Genomic DNA, 24,385 nt, shown 5'->3' on the forward strand with positions numbered 1-24,385 from the left:
TTGTATATACACTACCTTTCAAAAGTTTAAGGTCACTTAGAAATGTCCTTGTTTTTGAAAGAAAAGCACTTTTTTTGTCCATTAAAATAACATACAATGTATCAGAAATACAGTGTAGACACTGTTAATATTATAAATGACTATTGTAGCTGGATGCTCCAGATACTCAACTAGTCTAAAGGCCAGTTTTATTGCTTCTTTAATCAAAACAACAGTTTTCAGCTGTGCTAATAATTGCAAAAGGGTTTTCTAATGATCAATTAGCCTTTTAAAATGATAAACTTGGATTAGCTAACACAACGTGCCATTGGAACACAGGAGTGATGGTTGCTGATAATGGGCCTCTGTACGCCTATGTAGATATTCCATAGAAAATCTGCAGTTTCCAGCTACAATAGTCATTTACAAGATTAATGTCTACGCTGTATTTCTGATCAACTTGATGTTATTTTAATGGATAATGCTTTTCTTTCAAAAACAAGGACATTTCTAAGTGACCCCAAACTTTTGAACGGTAGTATAGTATAGTGTACCAAAAGATGAATAGGCTATTCCAAAAATGCTAACTGAACCGGGCCGATCGAAATCAACAGCAGCTGTTCAGGGTTGTACCATTTAGCTACATTAGTTAAAACAATTTTCAACCAATTGCGTGGTGATCATCATCATCAGGAGGAAGTTTGTATAAATCACACAGTTCTCTCAATCTCTGTTTGACAAAGTCTTTTATTTGAAAACAATTTACAGTTAATAGACATTACCACAGCCAATCCACCTAGAACATGCAAATATCAAAATGGTAAATGACTGCAGATTTCTCTCTGTTTACATCATATGCCACTGCTATATGAGGACTTAAGTTTCAGTTGAAGCTTTAGGCCTACCCATTGGGTACAATATGTCATCAGTATGTTACTATTTTAATTCATCTAGGTGATTTAAACAAAGTACAGCCTAAGTACCCACACATCTAAAGAATATTGATAGCACGTTTAGGCCTTACACAAGACAGCAACCTTTCCTTTAAACTTTTGGCAATGTTAAGGTTGTGACTTGTATTCGAAGTGCAATGCGATATGCAAAGTAAGAGATCCATGTTTTCCCTCTGATGTTCCATATAAATTGATTTTGGCATTACATCCTGATGCATACTGTATGTACAGACCCACTTTATCATATCAAGTTTAGGAAAAACCCTATGATTTAAGATATTGCAATCTGGTCCCTATGACCAAATTACATTCGCTGAGTCTGGCAAAAATGATCGTTACACATGTTCCAGAATATGATGAAAGCGAACGAGTAACTGTTTCAACATGACCTGCCCTTTCAGTGTTGTAGGTGGGGACCTGCACTCAGTAATGAATTGTGGAGGTGGTTATCTGACCCAGTGATAGCATGTGAATCTGCACAACCACTCTCGCCAATCTTCAGTTGTAAATAGTGTTCCTGTGTGTTTACTTGCCACAAATCTTCACCATGTTTTGAGAGGTGTGATATTTCCGTTTCTCTGCGTTTCAGACCAAGATACTTTTATTTTAAGCAACACTTCTGACAGCAAGGGCTCCAATGCACCAACATCAAATAGAATACAAAACAGAGGATAATATTACTTTGAAAGAAATATGTTCCAAATCGTTCCATTAATGTGCTTTGGATAAAATCCAGCAGGGAATAAAAAGCAAACACAAAATACAATCCAACAGCTGGACAATCAGTAAAACAGAACATCACAATTCTGGAATGACATGTGCATTGTGATCATCACATTATTTTCTCTATCAACTCGAGTTCGGTGTACGTATGAACAATGAAACAAATGTACAATAATCACTTCGCTTCATTAGGAATCCTGATATATTTGTCTTTATGCCCACTGGCCTCGGGAGATAATGTCTCCAACATGGAAAGTTGGATATATGTGTGGTGTAGTAAGTAGTTGTAAGGGCAGACTAAATGTAATGCAGAGAAGCAGTCCACAGTGCTCTAAATAGAGTTTATTCATTTAAATTGAGGGGCCACAGTATCCAATGTCTTCAGACAATTCTGGCCTTACAAGGAAGGGGCCATTTATAAATGTGAAGCTCACACACACAACAGTAATACATTGTAAGGCACTGACTCGTGGTAAGTCTGTGTATTACTTGATCTTATCTCTGAGGGAACAATACAACACTGGAATAAAGTCAATGGGAGAGCTAGACCCACAGCTCAAATTCAAATCCAATCAAGTTCTGTGCTGATGTAAAAAAAAAAGAAACAAGTCACCATTTACACAAGCCTTTAACACAAAACCTTTTTAAACATGTCCAATGCACAGTAAGAGGGAATGTGATGGGGGAACAGTATATTTCTATACACGAAACAAATCCTCAATCTGAAATAGTCACTGCTATCTATTCACAGTTTGTGATCACAGTGTACTTTTGCTAGTTTGCTACATGATTATATCTTTATCATTCAGTGATCATTATCATTCTCTCTGTACAGAATCTGGGAGGCGGTGCAGTGGATGATTAGGCTCCAGCCCCTCAGGCCACCCTGATGCGAGGTTCCTCCTCTATCTCCTGCCTCAGGCTGGTATAGGTCACCGAGGGTTCCAGGGGCCCCAGAGTGGGCGTGTCCGTAATGGGGTGGCCGGCGTTGCGGAACTGCTTGTAGATGCGCGGGTCCTGGGCCACGTAGGTAGAGGAAGAGGTGTAGAGGACCAGACCCAGCACAATGATGATGAAGGACAGGAGGTAGAGTCCTGAAAACTGGAGCAGACACATACACTCAGTCAACTGAGAAATTGCTTATATTGGTCCTATTTCAGAAGTGTGTACTAATACACATGTCTAAATTGGAGAAAAAATGTTTTTGCATATCCAACTCCCCCTGAGAGTGGGGTCTTGGCCAGAGTCCGCCATTATTAACAGCAATCTTGAGCAATTAGGGTTAAGTGCCTTGCTCAAGGGCACATTGTGTAGGCTCTGGGATTCGAACTAGAGACATTTCAGTTACTGACCCAACGCTCTTACCGCTAGGCTACCTGCTGCCTCCAACAAACAAACCTAAATAATCTCTGTCTGATAAGATGAACACATTGAGGGCATTGTAATAGCAGTGTTCTGAGTTTCCAACAGGCTGCCTTGAGGGCTGCTCATGATCTACTGACAGATCTCATGGTACAAAAGCAAAAGGACATATTCCCCCCACATGTATACTGAACAAAAATATAAACGCAACATGTAAAGTGTTGGTCCCATGTTTCATGAGCTGAAATAAAAGATCCCAGAAATGTTCCATACGCACAAAAAGCTTATTTCTCTCAAATTGTGTGCACAAATTTGTTTACTTCCCTGATAATCTATCCACCTGACAGGTGTGGCATATCAAGAAGCTGATTAAACAGCATGATCATTACACAGGTGCACCTTGTGCTGGGGACAATAAAATGTGCAGTTTTGTCACACAACACAATACCACAGATGTCTCATGTTTTGAGGGAGCATATAATTGGCATGTTGACTGCAGGAATGTCCACCAGAGCTGTTGCCAGATAATTTAATGTTCATTTCTCTACCATAAGCCCCCTCCAATGTCGTTTTAGAGAATTTGGCAGTAAGTCAAACCGGCCTCACAACCGTAGACCTCGTGTATGGTGTTGTGTGGGTGAGCGGGTTGCTGATGTCAACGTTGTGAACAGAGTGCTCCATAGTGGCGGTGGGGTTATGGTATTGGCAGGCATAAGCTACGGACAACAAACACAATTGCATTTTATCGAGGCCAATTTGAATGCACGGAGATGATGAGATCTTGAGGCCCATTTTCGTAAAATGCATCTGCTGTCATCACTTCATGTTTCAGCATGATAATGCACAGCTCCATGTCGCAAGGATCTGTACACAATTTCTGGAAGCTGAAAATGTCCCAGTTCTTCCATGGCCTGCATACTCACCAGACATGTCACCCATTGAGCATGTTCGGGATACTCTAGATAGACGTGTATGACAGTGTTCCAGTTCCCGCCAATATCCAGCAATTTCACACACTAATTGAAGAGTGGGACAAAATTCCACAGCCCACAATCAACAGCCTGATCAACTCTATACAACGGAGATGAGTCACGCTGCATGAGGCAAATGGTGGTCACACCAGATACTGACTGGTTTTCTGACCCACGCCCCTCCTTTTTTTTAAGGTATCTGTGACCAACAGATCTGTATTCCCAGTCATGTGATATCCATAGATTAGGGCCTAATGAATTTATTTCAATTGACTGACTTCCTTATGACCTGTAACTCAGTCAAATCTTTGAAATTGTTGCATGTTGCGTTTATATTTTTGGTAAGTAGAATTGGAGCACTGAGTGATAACTACATTAATGTCTAGAAACTCAAGTTAAGAATGAGGAAAATAATGAAAAGCATTTGGCAGAGGATGAGGTAATGAGCATTTGAAAGCAGAAAGTCTGTCTATTTCTATTCCTGGTGAACATCTATTAAGAGTCACATCCTAGAACCAGCGGTAACCTGCCATGTGACAATCAAAAAAATATCACCTTATTAAAAGACAGGGTGGTAATACCATTCTGTGATTGAGTTGACTTGAACGAGGTCAAAACAACCATATTTCAACCAGCCATATTTTCTACATTTGAGAGATACACAGCAAAAACGTATTCCTAGACCAGATTGTGGGGGGAAAACAAACATGCAGAACGTCTCTTCTGTACTACGTCACATGACTTAGACATTCTGGGATAATCCCTGTTTTGATACATACAAAACCAACCAAGAGGCTGCAGACATGGATTTACGGACATACATGGCTACTGACCCTAATTAGAGGTTGTGAGAGGCAGAAAGTGACACTGGAGTTACAAACCTGTCCGTTGTGTTTACACCGCAGTACACAGTGAATACTAAAACAGGCCAAATGCACACAGGGCATTTAAAAATGTAAAGGCCAGAAGCTCCAATGAGAATGTTACATTACACAGTCTGCATGTCAATGGAGCTTTATGCAATGTATACATCATGCATATTACAACACACATACACTGAGCACACCAAGCATTAGGAACACCTTCCTTATATTGAGTTGCCCCCAAACAAGTGACATCAATAAGGGATCGTAGCTTTCACCTGGATTCACCTGGTCTCAGTCTATGTCACGGAAATAGCAGGTGTTCTTAATGTTTTGTATATTCAGTGTATGTCAACATGACACATTACAAGTGAGTTCCAAAAGTATTGGGGCAGTGACCATTTGTGTTGTTGTTTTGGCTCTGTACTCCAGTACTTTGGATTTGAAATGACGAGGTTAAAGTGCAGATTGTCAGCTTTCATTTGAGGGTGTCAAGTCTGTGACTCAAAACATTTGTTGGAATCATTTGCTGATTCTTATGGTTGTGTTACATCTTATGTTGTGCCCAATATAAATGAATGGTAAATAATGTATTGTGTCATTTTGGAGGCACATTTATTGTAAATAACAATAGAATATGTTTCTAAACACTTCTACTTTAATGTGGATGCTACCATGATTACAGATAATCCTGAATGAATCGTGAATAATGACGAGTGAAAAAGTTAGAGACACACAATAAAATAACCCCAAGACATGCTAACCTCTCACCATTACAATAACAGGGGAGGTTAGCATTTTTGGAGGGTATGATATTTGTCTGTCATTACTCACGATTAATTTAGGATTATCCACAACATATTCTATTCTTCTTTACAATAAAAGTGGCTCCATAATGTCACAATACATGATTTACCATTCATTTCTATTGGGCACAAATCTGAAACACAACCAAAACAAACAGCAAATGCATCCAACAAGTTTGTAGAGTCACAAGCTTGATGTAATCATTGTGTGCTAGGAATATGGGACCAAATACTCCATTTGTATTACTTTAATACATAAGTGAATTTGTCCCAATACTTCTGGTCCCCTATAATGGGGGGACTATGTATGTAACTGTCCCAAAACTTTCGGAGCTCTCTGTAGGTCATAGTCTATAGTATAGTGTTCCAACAAGGGTTTGATAGAGTCTAATAAGGCCACTGACTGTTTGATCTGAGTGATATATGGAAGGGGGCTGTTGATGTAATCAACTAACAACTCTACTGAAAGTAAATGGGAAATGTTCTGTAATACTGTGACATTGGGTGTTTCTGGTCTAGTCGTCTCCTTGATTACATGCCACTTACTCTGTGGACTGATTCCGTCTATTGCAATGGTTCACAAATCGGGAGCCTCGTCTGTACAGCAGTACTGCTGGCTCTCTTTTCTCCCTGGTAGGTAATGGATTGATTAGCAATAATGTCGCTGATTGACCAGAAACTCCACTGATCGGTTGTCCCAGGTCGGACTCCGAATCAGTCTCTGATTAGAGATAACCTAGAGTTACAGCTAAGACTGCTGCAGTGCAATAATGCAGGAGGCAACATTATAAATCTAATGCGTCCCCACCGTAAACATTCTTTGAAAATCATGAGAGGAACCTGCTAACATCAAAATGTAAGACACTAGTTTACAATGCAATGCCTCTGGGATAATTTATGAGTGTGTTTTGATGCAATTTTGGCTCAGTTTTATGTTCGGCTCCAGGGGGTGAATATGGGGCCTTCTTAAACATGCTAAGAGGCTGGGCGTCATGGGAGTAGCAGAAATAACATCTCAAGTCCCTCTGGTCATAAAAGCCTTGTTATCACTATCAGTCTTCTGATCTCAAAACAAACACAGATATGATATTATTAAACGTCTGTTTAGGATTAACATTCAGACCGCTCAATAGATACAGAGCAGAGATACGGTAGATTCCTTTCCTCTCAGGGCAGCCCCTCAGGATGCCGAAGCACCATGTCAGTCTCCAGAGTCTGGGCATTCATAATGCCCATGTTGGTCCCCCTCTCTGGCCAGCCTGCAGTGGGCAGCAGCCCCTTCCCTGGGTGAACACGATTACCACACCATACAGTGCATTTGAAATGTATTCAGACCCCTTGACTTTTGCCACACTTTGTTACATTACAGCCTTATTCTAAAATAGATTTTTTTTAAATCCCATCAATCGACACAACAATACCCCATCATGACAAAGTGAAAACAGGTTTAAAAATGTTTGCGTATCTATGAAAAATAAAACGCAGAGGCCTCCCTCCCACTGCATCGCAGTGCTAGCTGTGCCACCAGAGACTCTGGGTTCGCGCCCAGGCTCTGTCGCAGCCGGCCGCGACCGAGAGGTCCGTGGGGCGACGCACAATTGGCCTAGCGTCGTCAAGGTTAGGAAGGGTTTGGCCGGTAGGGATATCCTTGTCTCATTGTGCACTAGCGACTCCTGTGGCGGGCCGGGCGCAGTGCACGCTAACCAGGTCGCCAGGTGCACAGTGTTTCCTCCGACACATTGGTGCGGCTGGCTTCCGGTTTGGATGCGCACTGTGTTAAGAAGCAGTGCAGTTTGGTTGGGTTGTGTTTCGGAGGACGCATGGCTTTCGACCGTCGTCTCTCCCGAGCCCGTACGGGAGTTGTAGCGATGAGACAAGATACTAACTAACTACTAACAATTGGATACCACGAAAATGGGGAGATTTTTTTTTTAAAGAGAGAAAAAAAGCAGAAATACCTTTACATAAGTACTCAGACCATTTGCTATGAGACTCTGCATCCTGTTGCAATTGATCATCATGAGACCCTGAATCTTGTTTCCATTGATCATCCTTGAGATGTTTCTGTAACTTGATTGGAGTTCACCTGTGGTAAATTCAATTGACTGGACATTATTTGGAATGGCACACACATGTCTATATAAGGTCCCAAAGTTGACAGTGCATGTAAGAGCAAAAAGCAAGCCAAGAGCTCGAAGGAATTGTCAGTGGAGCTCCGAGACAGGATTGTGTCAAGGCACAGATCTGGGGAAGGGTACCAAAACATTTATGCAGCATCAAAGGTCCCCAAGAACACAGTGGTATGCATCATTCTTAAATGGAAGAAGTTTGGAATCACCAAGACTCTTCCTAGAGCTGGCCACCCGGCCAAACTGAGCAATCGGGGGAGAAGGACCTTGGTCAGGGAGATGACCAAGAACTCGATGGTCACTCTGACAGAGCTCCAGAGTTCCTCTGTGGAGATGGGAGAACATTCCAGAAGGAAAACCATCTCTGCAGAAGGACAACCACCAATCAGGCCTTTATGGTAGTGTGGCCAGACGGAAGCCACTCCTCAGTAAAAGGCACATAACAGCCCGCTTGGAGTTTGCCAAAAGGCACCTAAAGGACTACTCTCAGACCATGAGAAACACGATTCTCTTGTCTGATGAAGCCAAGATTGAACTCTTTGGAAACCTGGCACCATCCCTACGGTGAAACATGGTGGTGGCAGCATCATGCTGTGGGGATGTTTTTCAGCGGCAGGGACTGGGAGACTAGTCAGGATCGAGGGAAAGATGAACGGAGCAAAGTACAGAGAGATCCTTCATGAAAACCTGGTTCACCTTCCAGCAGGACAACGACCCTAAGCACACAGCCGAGACAATGTAGGAGTGGCATCGGGGACAAGTCTCTGAATGTCCTTGAGTGGCCCAGCCAGAGCTCGGACTTGAACCCGATCGGACATCTCTGGAGAGTCCTGAAAATAGATGTGCAGCGACGTTCCCCATCAAACCTAACAGAGCTTGAGAGGATCTGCAGAGAAGAATGGGAGAAACTCCCCAAATACAAGTGTGCCAAGCTTGTAGTGTCATACCCAAGAAGACTCAAGGCTGTAATCACTGAGAAAGGTGCTTCAACAAAGTACTTAGTAAAGGGTCTGAATACTTATGTAAAAATGTATCAAAAACTTTATTTGCTTTATCATTATGGGGTATTGTGTGTAGATTGATTGGGGAAAAAACGATTGTAACCTGTAACCTAACAAAATGTGGAAAAAGTCAAGGGGTCTGAATACTTTCTGAACGCACTGTACACAATTATACGGCCCCTGGGTGTTGTAGCTAGCAGCGAGAGAGAGAGAGGTAGAGTGATAAAGAGAGAGAAGCATAGAGTGTGAAAGAGAGAAGCACACACACACCACCATTACCATGTGTTCTAAGCTTTTGAGAAATATGGATTAATTAGTAAAGTCCAGGCTTTTATTTAGCCCCTCGATTGCCTTTGGCCTGAGATTGTGTCTAGATGTGCCTTATGCTGCAGCAATATGGAGCAATCCTCTAGAAACCAAACAAACTAGACAAGATAAACAACCAAGGAACAAAACAGATGAATAACATACAATGAATATAATATTGCCTCGGAACAATAACAGCCAAACACAGAATAGAGTAGATATAAAAACCTTTTGGCCATACATTTACAGAAACAACACCAAATACATGACGTCACTGTCACAGAAGCAGGCAGAGGGAGTCATCACAAATAACGACATAATTAATCCTTCCCATTTCGTGCCACTGAAATATGAATCATTACCCTGACAACCAGGAATTATCTCTCTCTGGAGGCACACACACACACACACACACACACACACACACACACACACCTTTTTCTGCGCAGCAATACTTCCTCTGCAGGGTTTCAATTTAGCATTTGCTAAAGTAAACACTCCTGAGAACAATATCAATGTAGACCACGTGAAACAAATCATGCAAATTACTCTGTCAAGACTAGGGCTATGGCAGTGAAGAAATTTCGTCAGCCGGTGATTGTCAAGCAAATAACTGTCGGTCTCACGGTAATTGATCGATCATTAATTAACATAAACATATTTAGCATCTCCTGGCTTCCACACAATACATCCATGTAATATAGCCTATACTTTCACAATAAATCCATGATTTATTTTAGGCAGGTCTAAAGAAGCATGATATGAAGAAAATGTAGTCTATTTCAGAAGAACAGAATAGCATACTGAGTTGTCCATATGTTAGGTCCTGATGTGGCTATGCCAAATGGCTGTGGGCTACACTAGTTCCTTTAGCAGACAATATTTGTTTATAATTCCGGATAATTATTTTATATTATTTTATAGTAAGAGGAATACAACTTGAACAAAGCTGAATAAAAATAGAAATAAAGTCTCCAAACGATTTGAGGGAGAGCGCACATGCGGATAATCTGTATTGAGCGGTTATCAAAGAAATAGGTACTTCTATATGCTTAATTTAGAGTTATGTAAATTCAGTTGTTCTACAAACGTTGGGCTACATGTTTTGACTTTTAATACATTGTAAGGCCGCATGATGAGAATCTAATGATGATTTGGAAAAAGTCGCTTGAAAGGCATGAGCTCTGCTTGGTTTTTTTTGCGCAGGCTGTGCACACTCCAATAGTCTCTCATTCACAATTTGACAAGCACTTGATAATGCATCGAATTTCACGCCGGCATTCCCTTTGTGGCCTTACTGCACCCCCCCAAAAAAGCATTTTGCGGCCCGGAGTGCTGCGTTGTGCCCTTCTCCCTGAGCGTGCTGCGCTATCGGAAGCCCTCTCACTCACATGGCTCTCCGTCACGTGATCAGGTCTTTCTCAGGCTACAAATGAAGACAGACACATCCGGGACGCAACTGCGCGCGTCCTTATCCAATTCCGTGGTGCATATTGGTCAGCATACAATTGGTCGCAATTGTAAATGAGAACTTGTTCTCAACTTGCCTACCTGGTTAAATAAAGGTAAAATAAATAAATAAATTGGAAGAACTGTCCACATTTACTTTTCGTCAGCCAACAAGATGAGTAGGCCTAACGAACAGCAAAAGCACTAGCCTATGTCAATCTACTATCCCCCATAGTACAAAATTGACCTATTCTATTCTGGGCGAGAAATAAATATTCCAAACATAGTCTGGGATAGTTGTTGGATGCAATAGATCACAAATTAATACAACCACTAGCATCAAAACACCTTCATATGCAATGTGGTTGACACAACAGGTCAGAAGATTTACCTTAAAATGTTGATAAACTATTAGGCTATTTCTTCACATTATACGTGCAGCAATGCACACATTGTAGAAGGCTATACGCGCGAATGTGCCATTAGCGAAAAACCCCATTATCAAAAGTGACCGCAAATGCAATTGTGCATGTTATGCTTTTATTATAAAAGGTGCATTTTTATGGTGAAAATGTTCTTGCCCAAACGTGAAACTCACGACCTGCTTATGTATGCCAGTTAGGCGCTACACCCCTTAATTAATGTGCTTCATTTTAAAAAGTTATTTGGCCACTTTAGTTGTGATATTAACCTTATTAAAACATATAGGCCTATGGGCTAGGCTACATGAGGTGTGCGACTATGATTCTAAAAATTCACAAAAATAAGGCTTTGTTTCTTATGCTGGGCATCATTCACAAGTGATAACATAATTGACAAGTGATAGGCTAATATTGTCACTAGGTTTGCACATTTTGGGGAATATTCAGAGATGGAAACTTTCCGTGGATATTAATGGGAATATATGAGAATATATGGGAATTAGCGGGAATACGCAAATTAATATTAATACCTTTAAATGTAGATGTTTTTTGCATTGGAAATATTTACCATATCATATGGATACAGAAACATAAACCTTTTTATACGTAGACATAATTGCAAATTATTAAATCCTTCCAATAGAAATGTAAAAAAACGTTTTAGTTACGAATTGAACTTTAATTAAATGAGTTGACTCTTCTCATGGGATGATTTCACTGAACAACAAAAGGGAATATTGAATGATCCCCAATGATCCATCGCATCTCCCAAAAACCTTTTCAACATACATCTGTAAAATGATAGTCTAGAAACTAAAGCTTTGGTTGTCTTCCTCTCAGGCTTCCATGTCTTCTCCCTGGGCCTCCTCAATGTCCACCTCTTAAACATCAGACTGCGGCCTCATCTTCACTGTCACTTTCCAACCTTGTTGAGGATGGGTCGTTGTCAGGCTCAAAAAGCCTCAAATTTGCCCAGATGGCCACCAATTTTTCAACCCTTGTAATGGTCAGCCTGTTGTGTGTTTTGGTGTGTATGTTCCCAAACAAGGACCAGTTGCGCTCTGAGGCGGCTGATGTTGGTGGGATTTGGAGGATGATGGAGGCAACAGGGGAAAGAGCCTCAGATCCACAAAGTCCCTTGCACCAGGTGGCTGATGAGATATGTTGGCACGACTGCCATATCGCAACTCCATCCCAAAGCCCTTGCTTGGAAGTGTACTTCGCCAGACTGCCAAGAACCTTGCCCTCATCCAGGCCAAGGTGGCGAAACACAGTAGTGATGACACCATAGGCCTTGTTGATCTCTGCACCAGACAGGATGCGCTAGCCAGCATACTTGAGGTCCAACATGTACGCTGCGGCGTGTAAGGGCTTCAGGCAGAAGTCTTCACTCTTTTTGATGCATTTCAGAACTGCAGTTTCATCTGCTTGGAGCAACGCAGTACAGATTTCTTCTCTTAAATCTGCAAGCAGAGTCTGAACATCAGACAGGATGGCATTGTCTCCCTCAATCTGTGCAATGGCTACTGCTATAGATTTCAGGAGTTGCAGGCTCCTTACCACTCTCTCCCAAAATACATCATCCATGAGGATCCTCTTGATGGGGCTGTCCATATATGGCCATTTCTTGGAGAGACTCCTTCCCCTCCAGGAGATTGTCAAATATGATGACAACACCAAAATAATATTTTTCTCACTTTGCTTGGTGAAGTAGATTGCTGCTATAACTTGATGACCCTTCACATACCTAACCATTTCCTTGGCTCTCTTCTAGAGTGTATCCATTGTTTTCAGTGCCATGATGTCCTTGAGGAGCAGATTCAATGCATGAGAAGCACAGCCAATGGGTGTGATGTGAGGGTAGGACTCCTCCACTTTAGACAAAGCAGTCTTCATGTTCGCAGCATTGTCTGCCATCAGTACAAACATCTTCTTTGGTCCAAGGTCACTGATGACTGCCTTCAGCTCATCTGCAATGTGTCTGTTGTTCCTTGTGTCTGTGCTGTTGTAGAATACTGGTTGAGGGGTGGAGATGATGTAGTTAATTATTCCTTTCCCACGAACATTCAACCACCCATCAGAGATGATTGCAATACAGTCTGATTTTTCTATGATTTGCTTGACCTTCACTTGAGCTCTGTTGAACTCTGCATCCAGCAAATGAGTAGATACAGCATGTCTGGTTGGAGGGGTGTATGCTGGGCAAAGAACATTCAGAAATCTCTTCCAATACACATTGCCTCTGTGCATCAGAGGTGAATCAGTTGCATGCACAGCTCAAGCAAGACATTCATCAGCATTTCTCTGACTACGTTCCTCCATTGAGTCCATAAAATTTCTGATTCCAGGAGCTGTTGCTATCAATAAGGTGTCTGATTCATAATTTTCACCTTGAATAGAAGTAGAGGGACCTTTGTCAGAGGTTGCTTGTTGTGAGCGCGGAGGGAACTTTATGCACTTAAAAAGCGAATGGAGGATGCTTTTCCTATGGTTTATTTTCATGCGAGCCAGGTAGGCTATACTCCTGTTGCAAAGAGAAGCAATGTGCTTAATATTAGGAAAGTTGAGAAATAAATATAGTAGGCCTAGCCTATAGAAAGCTGATGGGATCCTCATCTTTTTATTAGCGGCCATCACTCTGTTTTCTCTAGCAGTTGCATAGCCTGTAGAAATGTTGTGCAACATGAGCTCATGGGCTCTCTTGAAGTGTTTGATTAGATTTTCAAACACATTTGCATTGATAGAGTAATTAGAGGGACAATAGAGTGCTGAGTACCAGGCAGTTAGCAAGTTTGGTAGGCTACTAATGACCATCAGCAGCGTCAGAGCATAGAGAAGCCTAATTACTGTGACTAAACGGCCATGTGGAATTTGACTGCCTTTGCGACTCTTGGCCACCGGTGTGGCGGTAATACGGTCACCGCAACAGCCCCAGTCAAGGCTTTTATTAACACGTGGAGTAACAGGCACAGAGACAGTGCTTTTGCAGGGAGGGAGAATATATGAGAGCAGAAAGACATAACGGGAAACTGAGAGGAATACATTCTACATCTCCACATACTCTAGTTGACATGAACCTGCTGGAGACACGGCTGCAGCCCTGCATACCGTGATAGAAACTCAGAAGCGAGAAGAAAAGGAAAAAGACTTTCACCACCACTGTTCATCATCCAATGTCGTAAAATCTTCGGGGAGAATTCAAATATAGCCGTTTTCATTTAAGCAGATGGTGTGTTATTGTTGGTTTCCCTTTGCCTGTACCTTTCCCTTGTTGCTCTGTTCTGGGATTATGATTTGGGATTTGCACGAGAGTTTAGTGATTAGACTCCCATCAGGCCATGGTCTCCTCTTACCGTGGTCGCAGCAGTTAGAGATAGCATCACATGACACCAACCACAGCTCATTTGAATGCATCCCAGCTTCGCTATACTGTGAGGACATGAGACATTTAGAGAATATGAATCAAATATGACTGTCTGAGGATAGAGGTAGAGGATCTTGGTTTTCTGCTCCTGCTGCTCCCAGCACTGTTAAACCAAACCATTAGCACTGCAATCTTCATGATTGACGATTTCCACCCAAGGGCAAACATGTATTTTTGAAAAGTAATTCCGGACACCACTATCATTTCAACATTGGACAGTATGCTCTCCTGAGAATTGTATTGTCCCATAAAGCACATATTGTGAACTGCTGACACAAGCATTCCATCACACCGATGCGTTCATTCCTCACGCTAGTCTGGTTAGAGGCAAATATTACAGCTGTGGTCAAAGTGGTCTGGTCAGGGGGCTGAGAAAGAGTCCGAAGCCAAATCAATAAACGCTGCCTCAACAACTTCCTTGTTCCCTCATCTTTCCCTGCAGTCGATTTACAGCACAACACTAATAAACCAACCGTTACATACAGTATTGTTGTTCCTAATATATGGAGAGAATGAAAGGGCATATTCATTCAAATTTGCTCAGTTAAATGCTGCAAATGTTTTAGCCAAAATGCCAGTGTCTATCTATCACAGCCAAGGCATTGTGTCAGATCTTAATGCAGAATATTCCATCAATACTGAAACTAATTAGAGACCTTTACATTCTCCACTACCCTCCTGATGCTCTACAGTATAATGCTATTAATATGAATTCATCCTCCACTGTCAATAATAGCCCACAAGTCCCTGCATCTCCCCTTAGGAGTTCAAAAGCAATTAGTTCTGGCGAGGAACATGGATGCTTGTGTTGTTACTAAGCAATTTGATTGGAACAAGATTTAATGTTTACTTTACGTTGACTGTAGGTGCAATAAGGGCATCAGACGACTAACAAAATGAGAAAATAAAGAAAAGAGAAACTGCTATGATTCATCTTTGAATGATTCAATGAGACACAGTAGCATGGTCCTATAGTAGAAACTCCAAAGGACAGATGTGTCTCAGGTGTTGAATGCAATGCTTTCTTCTCTGCCAAGACTGGCAATTTGAATGACTTTGGTACCTTAAGATATGTACTCTTTCAGTGCTTAAAAGACAGACATATTATCCAAAGTACAACTCAATCACTTTCTGGTTCTTTGGGGATTGCTCCTCTCTGAGTCTGGTCGGTAATAGCTCTTGCCTTCAAAGCAGCACAGACGCTGTAGAAATGCATCCAGAGGCCATGACAATATTGAGTTCACTTCTCTCTTACTTCCCACACTGACTGCCTGCAATGGCTTCCAATGGATTACAGGTGTAGAATAAGTAATTCATATTCCACACAGTGGGTAGGGGAGCATGCATATAGAGAGGAATCAGCAGAGGACTGATTGGGGTGGTGGTCTGCAGTAGACGTGGCTATTTGTCAATGCAAGACCACCTTGACGAAGCTTACAGGGACAGGGGGGGGGGGGAGAGAGAGAGAGAGAGAGAGAGAAGAGGGAGCGAGAGAGAGAGAAACAAAAGAGGGAGAGATTTTGTAAAAAATATTGTTTATCTGTTTTCTTGTTCTGCATGTATCCACAAAGGTAAAGAACAAGTGGCCTGTGTACTGCATATACTTATCCCCTCTCCATTGCACTGGCTGCTGTTGACCCAACATAACAAATGAGACAAGGTAGAGAAGGTCTAATATTATTAGGAAATGTTAATTTCATGGACAGACCGCAATGGATACTTCCTGAATTCTGCTACCGCTCGTAGCATTTGGTAATAATCTCTCTAGCCTTTCTGAGCACGGAACAATAAAGCTGTTCTCCCCCAAAACAAGGAGAAGAATATAATGAATTATTCTCATGGTCGGTAATACCCCAGAGAATCTGGCATGTGGGCGAGCTAATACAAATGAACTGACAAAATAGACTAGAGGTTTATGCTCCAGTTGTACAATTAAAATGATTGGAGTGAATGATTTAGTGATGTATACCACAGAAGGTTCCATTGAACGCTCTGATGTTATCCTCTTGGATTTGTGACCTACACTAGACCGTACAACAATACTGGAAAATACCAGTTTATTACAATTTCCCAATAAATTGCTAAAACAAAAAAAAGCCTCTCTCTGCCCTGTGATTTTATTGTGCCTGTATTACAATACTGCAAGGTCCACTCACTCTTGTCTTACCACCTCCAGACTGCTGATGCAAGGATCAGTTCTTATCAGAAGCTACCCTGCTCGTACTCAAAAGATCAACAGACAGCATCTCTGGACTGTGATTGTGGTGAGGAAACGATGCCCCTTAGTGACAGCTCCAGGGCCTGATTACAACAGTCAGAGAGATGGAAGGAACAGCCTTGAGCTGATGGGAGTGTGGTAGCTACTAGCTAGACCCTTCGCTCCACTTCACGCTCACCAATCACAGGGCAGGTTGGAGACAGTGACACAGACCCCAGGACTTAATGGCATTCCTGGGCTGAAGGAGGCTGTCACACAATTTGTACTGTGTTTATTAAGGGGCCTGCCAACCCAAGAAGCACAGTTAAAATAAAACAAGTGGTGGGACTTCATTGATAAAGAGAAAGCACTCTATTCAGAGTGGTATCTGACTCACTTCCAGGTTACATACAGTACTTACATGTATAGTACCAGTCAAACGTTTGGACACACCTACTCATTCAAGGGTTTATTTTTTACTATGTTCTAGTATTTTTACTATTCTCTGGCAGAGAGAAACATTGTATATTGTATGAACTCTCTGAGAAGACCTGACAAATATTGTACAGACATTCAAACTTTTTCTGACCCAACAACCTAAAACATTCTTGCAGAGCTTTGTTTCTCAAGGCAAGTAAAGGTTCTATCACAAAGGTATATCATCATAAACAATAAACATGTGCAGTACCAGTCAAAGGTTTGGACACACCTACTCATTCAAAGGTTTTCCTTTTTTCCCTACTGTTTTCTACATTGTATGATAACAGTGAAAACATCAAAACCATGAAATAACACACGGAATCATGTAGTAACCAAAAAAGTGCTAAACAAATTAGAATAGATTTTAGATTTTGGATTCTTCAAAGTAGCCACCCTTTGTCTTGATGACAGCTTTGCACACTCTTGGCATTCTCTCAACCAGCTTCATCTGGAATGCTTTTCTAACAGTTTTGAAGGCATTCCCACATATACTGACACTTGTTTTCACTGTTATTCTACAATGTAGAAAATAGTAAAAATAAAGAAAAACACTGGAATGAGTAGGTGTGTCCAAACTTTTGACTCGTACTGTATATACGTACAGTAGTATATACAGTAAAGCGCAATCTGCCAGACATTGTTGACTGCCATCTGCCAGACATTTTTGATGCTTTAATTGGCCATGATTGACTTTGAAAAAGCTGCATTTTAAAGGTAACATAAAGAGAGGGATAACTAAGAAATACAAGTAAAATATTAGCCATATCCCTAGCCACTTTTAGAGTTAACACAGCAAAGGTTTGCTGTGGTGGAAGAGACAGTGCAGAGACAAGTTTACACGGCATAAAGCCACCCATTTTCATCTTTCTTTCTCTCTCACTTTTGCAGTGGGCGGTAATCTGCACAACATGAGTCAGAGCTGGGAAAGCGATTAGAGGGCTTTATTTATTGTAAGGCGTGACTAATAGGCAGCGTTTGGTGGTCTAGCTGTTTTAACAGTAATGATGGCCATCAGCCCACCCGGGCCGGACAGGACGGAGGAAGATGAAGGCCCACATTGTAGCCCAACCACCCTGGCATGCTGCCCTCACAGACTCTCATCACCCTCCTTTTCATTTTCCCAAACGACAAGGCGTTGATGCCCTGCAGAAATACACGCTGGTCTTCTCTGATTTACTGAATAGCCTTTCAGTGCAGCGTGAAAGCTGCGATCGATCACTAGCTCACAGCAGGGAGGGAAAAGGCAAACCAAAATGTTTTCCCAAACAATTGGTGAAAAACAGAAGGCAATATGTGGAATAGGATTGTTTAAGATGATAGCGGTGCACAATCCCTTAAAATCGTAATAATTATGATAGATGAAAGACTTTGAGGGTGAAAGATAAAAACAAATCATTTATATTTGTTCGACCACACAATTAAAAGAGAGAAGGCTTACTTAACAGCCTCTCACACAAAACTGAGCTTGATCTAAATTTCATCTTATCAGAGCTGCAGCAGTAAGAGAAGAAAATCTGTACAGGAGAATGGATGCTGGAGGCTTGTGGAAAGTGTGTGTGTGTGTGTGTGTAGCACTCACCTTGTACTGGAACAGTAAGAGACCACAGAACAGGCTGTAGAGGTCAGCAGTCAGCAGAGAGAGGTTGACCGATGTGGCACTGCTCCTTTTGATGACCACGGGCATGAAGCTGTACAGGCCAAACATGCAGGCACTGAAGCCGATGTAGAGCAACCCTGGGGAAGGACACACACACACAGACACACAGAGCATGATGAGTGACAGATCCGCAGGGACAGAGACTGGACTATAATAATTAACTGCACAGTGCTCTCTAGAATACCAACTAGCCAGCTAGATATCATTCACCTGTCTGTCTATCAAGGGTTTGCATAGATTTGTTTTCTCCTTGTGGTCATGCAAGGACAGAAAGACCTTCATTAATTGTTTTATTTATCCGTTATTTTACCAGATAAGTTGACTGAGAACATGTTCTCATTTACACGTTCTCATCATGACAGAGTAGAGAGGGGCTCATCTTCCCCATTCACCAACACATTTCCATATTGCACGTGCAGTGATTTGTCCAATTATCTAACATTTTGGTGGATCCTGTGACATTCTTCCTGCATACCAAACATATTAATCTCTCCTGGGCAGATTCAGCTTGTAGACTGAAGAATCTGTCGGGATTGAATGGGATGCGCGAGATAACGAGCAGCATTAGTTCAGTTTTGGGGGTTTTCGTAGCTGGTTATTTGAACATATCAGGATTGGGCGAAGCGGTGTTTAAACTGCTTTGCCTCGAGTTCTTTGTGTGTGTGCCAACAAAGGTCAGATGGGGGGGCTTTGGCGCGAGGGTGGAGAATTAGTTTTTTCCGGAACTCTCCTTTCCTAACATGTATAGACCCAGATGTTAACCACGCAAGATTTTACTGCTGTTTTAACCAAGATTACCAACTGATGGAAATGGGAAAGTAATCATGTCAGCATTTCCTAATTTACCAATCTTTCACCAAAAAACATTGAATTTGTCATTTGGGGGGGGGGGGGTACCGTTAAATATATGTCAGGTCACTGTGAAGGTCAATAACAGTGAAAAGACAGACATTGAGGAAGAAGTGGGAATTTGAGACAGGAGATGTTGACACAATGACCGAGATATCAGAGAGAAGGTGGTCATATAGCGACGAGAGACATTCTGATCATCTTTTGTCCTGCAGAAACACGGTAATGGATTTAGTGTTGAAATAAAATGACATGCTCGTCTAGTTTCAGGTTTGACTTTTTGAAATGCATTTATGAAAGACAACTTTTACTGGCTCAGATGAAAAGGCAACACAGACAGGCAACGGTAATTTGTGTCAAAACTAAACGTAAATAGCATTTATCTGTCAGATTCTGATCTCAGGCCTTTGCAGCCGTTATGAATGCTGCAAAGGCCATTTCCGACTAGCTCATTCCACTAAAATAAATCAGGATTCCATTCAATCGCTTTTCATTTTTATAGTCGTTACATATCAGGAGTTTTGTCCTCAGCAGAGACAACAAAAATATCCACTTGTTTATCTGTAGGGAGAAGGTACTGAAGGACAGCTGACTACTGATCAGGTGGGAATTGGATACATTTAAACACTGAAGAGTTGTAGTCCTAATCTGCATGCTCTGGTTTAGTGCATGAATTCATGACAGGCCCAAGCTACTGCATGTAACAGGACGAGACTGTTTTGACCAAAACAAAGGTCAACATTGAAGACCAGGAAGTCTCACTGTATTCAACGTTATTTTTTATTCCGATCCACTCAAGAAGATGTATGCCATTTTCTGTATGGCCAAGCACAGAGACTTCCTAACCCTTTTTCTCCAGGCGCTGTTGGTAGTTGGTGGAATAGCTGAACAGAAGGCCTCATGAGTTATTCAAAATGCCTTGTTTACTTTGTCTGGCAGCATACCAGAGAGCAATATGGCCGACACCTGCTTTTGTTAACTAAGTTGAAGTGTATCTCTGGGTTAAGTTTTAGTAGTAGTATGTAGTAGTAGTATGTAGTAGTATGAGACTCTGCTTTTAGAAGCACATCTAAACCCCATGAATATTCAAATCCCTGTTATTAGGAAGGATGAGCTACTGTATTTGTATGAGAATTCATGACTACCACCCGAAGAGAATCTAAAGGAAACTATTTTATTTCACGGCAGTGTATGAGCCTTTGTTTTCACCTTTCTTATGATCAATATCTGGTTATTAAGAGTAGGGGGAAAAAACACACGACTGTGGTAAGCTTGAGGAGGGAAGAAACAACAATTGATCCCACCAAGTATTTGGAAGACGCTCACAATCCTACATTTTACATGACCGAGTCCTCATTATTTTTCTAGGGCAAAGCAATCTTGGCTGAGGAGATCTTTCCTCCTGGCGCCCGCTGTGTTGTCCGTCATGGCAGTGACAGATAATGGTGTGCCCCTCAAGCCACCGCAGACTGGCTAATGCCTGTGACAAGCCAGCATCTCCTGGGACGCTACCCAAACGCCGCTATTGGCACCACACATCCTCGCTCGCTCAATCAAAAGAAAGTGGGTAAATCCAAGTGGATTAAGGACCTAGTCACTTGCTTTGGCTTTGGAGAGTGGCGAATTGCACGTCACACATTGGGCTCCTGTATCAGTGTAAATTAAAATCAGGCATCTTCATGGGCTGACATGCTGTCTTGATTGTATTGATTGTATTTTAAATATTCAGTGGCCAGTTAATTGAAACTCAGTCAACTTAATGGGCTACTATATACTGTACTGTAGCACCCTGTCTGGCTTGTTTGTTTCAAATGAAATATTAAGTGAACAGTCCTTGTTATAAGCAAATAAAGTGCACCCATTTATCAGTTAATGGTGATGGGTTCTGACTTCTAAACTTGAAACATGAAATATCCTTGTTCATGGTACTGAGGGAGAGAGGGGAATGCAGAACATTTATGTTCTGTCAGAACATGTTACTGTTAGACATCAGGTATCCTATGGAAAGGAGAAGGGCCACAGTCTGGTTTCTACACCAGAAGTGAATGGTTTTCTGTTGGAGGAATGTATATGTTGGGGTCAATTAAGGTTGGATATGAGCCAGGGACTTGGAATGTTACTGAGTAAGGGAAAGACAATCACATGGTTGCGGTCACTGATAAGGGTGGAGAGCTGTGGATTCGTGAGAAACGGTCAGGCCCAAGGTCAGGTCACTGATAAGGGTGGAGAGCTGTGGATTCGTGAGAAACGGTCAGGCCCAAGGTCAGGTCACATTAAGGGGGAAGGAACAGTTTTCTACCGACATAAAGATGCAATAAAGACGTAACGTTCGGAGAAGAGGAGGAGACTTCACCTAAATTGGGGTATATATACTGGTGGGAACATGTCTTTGTCTGTTCAGTTGTCTGACCCATTGGGTAAATAAACTTGGTTTGAGCTTTTCATAGTTGTCCACTGTTAGGTTCTAAATAACAGAGTAAAAACTAACAGTGGACACCTTCATCTCCTACCAGTAATTCATGCGGCACAACAAAATGTTTGTAAAGGTTGACACCATCCCACCATACATTTTGACTATACAGCGGCGGCCCATCCATCTTTAGCTCAGGGCCCCATCTCCTCACCCCCCCTACTTAATTTGCAGAGAGATCATCCAGTGACACCTCTTACAGCCTAACTGATTGCGTGAGCAGGATATGACACAGCGAGGGAGGGGGGGCATCTCCTCTAGACAGGGCAATCAATTCCCACTCGGCAAATGTTTAATCATCCCTGTATCACCCCCCCCCCCCCCCCCCCACCCCCCCCCCCCCCCACACACACACACACACACACACGGGCTGCCAACTAACGCTGCAAGAGAGAGCAGCATCTAAATCCCAGTAACAGTAACTTACCAATCTGCCAGTCCCAGGGCACCCTTAACAGCTCCTTATGCTCCATGATGGCCCTGGAACAGAAAGAAAAACCATTCCCGTCAGCCAGAGGGACGCTTTGTGAGATAGGGGATACAACAGAGTTACTGACGGAGGGTGGAAAGTAAGACAGGAGGATCATAAGCAAGTCTCTTGACAGAAAAGCTCAGTTTTGACTGCTGAGCACCTGTGGTTCTGATGAGTCAGTGACAAATCAATCCTATCAGAGCGAGGCGAGGTTCAACCCTCTGACCCTACAGAATAGATCCTGGGAATTCTATTGACGGAATCCTCTGGCTCCAGAGGGGCACTAACAATAGAAACAACATGGTAGACCATTTTCCCTCCCTCACCCCCCCCCCCCCCCCTCTGTTCCAGACAAGAGGAATGGAAAACAATCCACCCAGGTCTCGCTCTGTGACATCTCTCTGAAAAAGCGTAATTGACGAGGCGGTGCTGACGTGTTACCAAGGTTACGGTCTCGTCTGGTGCTCCCGTGTCTAAAATTAACATCAGCGAGAGACAGAAACAGAGACAGGTCCCCGTGCTCCCACTGTCTTCCCCAGTAGGGATAATTTCATACATAACAAGTGGATAAATAAGTGGAGGGAAGACAGGCAATGTCTCATAACCAGTTTTTTTAATCCTCTTTAAGCCTCAGAATGAGCTCATTAAAAAGTGGTAAAACTGAACAAAAATATAAACGCAATCGGCAACAATTTCTAAGACTTTATTATTGAGTTACAGTTTATATTAGGAAATCAGTCAATTTAAATACATTCATTAGTCCCTAATCTATGTATTTCACATAACTCGGAATAAAGATATGCATCTGTTGGGAACAAATACCTTAAAAATGTAAGGGCGTGGATCAGAAAACAGGTCAGTATCTGGTGTGACCATTGCAGTGAGACACATCTCCTTCGCATGGAGTTGATCAGGCTTGTGGCCTGTGGAATGTTGTCCCACTCCTCTTCAATGGCTGTGCAAAATTGCTGGATATTGGCGAGAACTGGAATACACTGTGCTACACGTCAATCCAGAGCATCCCAAACAGGCTCTATGGGTGACATGTCAGGTGAGTATGCCATCGATCAAATGCAATTGTGTTTGTTCTCCGTAGCATATGCCTGCCCATACCATCACCTCACCTCCACCATGGTGCACTCTGTTCACAACGTTCACATCAGCAAACCCCTTGCCCACATGACACCATACACATTGTCTGCCATCTGCCTGGTACAGTTGTAACCGAGATTCATCCGTGAAGAGCACACTCTCCAGTGTGCCTGTTGCCATCGAAGGTGAGCATTTGCCCACCAAAGTCGGTTAGTACACCGAACTGTACAGTATTTATTAGGTCCCTACTCTTCCTGCGGTGCAAACATGAATAAAGTAATTACATAACAACAAAAACAACAGCCTACATCAGAAACAGCATTATACATCATACAAGACATTATTACTCTAGTATTACAAATGTAGAATATAACATTTACAATGTGTGTCTGTAGAGTGTTTGTATTAGAGTGTGTGTGCGTATGCGTGTGTGTTTTATCTGATTGGTTTTTTATCTGATTTTACTGCACGCTTGCGTTACTTGATGTGGAAGAGTTCCATGTAATCATGGCTCTATATAGTACTGTGTGTTTCCCAGAGCCGGTTTTGGACTTTGAAGAGACCCCTGAAGAGACCCCTGGTGGCATGTCTTGTGGGGTATGTATGGGTGTCTGAGCTGAGTGTTGGCTGTTGGAACAGACAGTTCACGTGCTTTCAACACGTCAATACCTCTCACAAAGACAAGTAGTGATGCAGTCAATCTCTCCTCTAGTTTGAGCCAGGAGAGACTGATATCCATGTTACTGATATTAGCCCTCTGTGGGCCAGCCTTGCTGCAAG

General features: G+C 42.2%; 1 protein-coding gene across 1 annotated transcript in view; it reads right to left on the reverse strand.

Moving 5' to 3' along the window:
• Window positions 1-708: 708 nt before the first annotated feature.
• The window catches only part of slc35f1 (solute carrier family 35 member F1), a 122,712-nt gene continuing 99,035 nt past the window's right edge, over window positions 709-24,385 (reverse strand). The window contains exons 6-8 of the mRNA XM_020454678.2: window positions 22,469-22,521; window positions 18,645-18,799; window positions 709-2,756 (exon numbers count right to left, since the gene is read on the reverse strand). Of these exons, the coding sequence (XP_020310267.1) occupies window positions 2,532-2,756; window positions 18,645-18,799; window positions 22,469-22,521 (433 nt within the window). The 3' untranslated portion in view covers window positions 709-2,531. The remainder of the gene's footprint in view (window positions 2,757-18,644; window positions 18,800-22,468; window positions 22,522-24,385) is intronic.

The sequence above is a fragment of the Oncorhynchus kisutch genome, linkage group LG21 (assembly GCF_002021735.2).
Source record: "Oncorhynchus kisutch isolate 150728-3 linkage group LG21, Okis_V2, whole genome shotgun sequence".
NCBI classification, from domain to species: domain Eukaryota; kingdom Metazoa; phylum Chordata; class Actinopteri; order Salmoniformes; family Salmonidae; genus Oncorhynchus; species Oncorhynchus kisutch.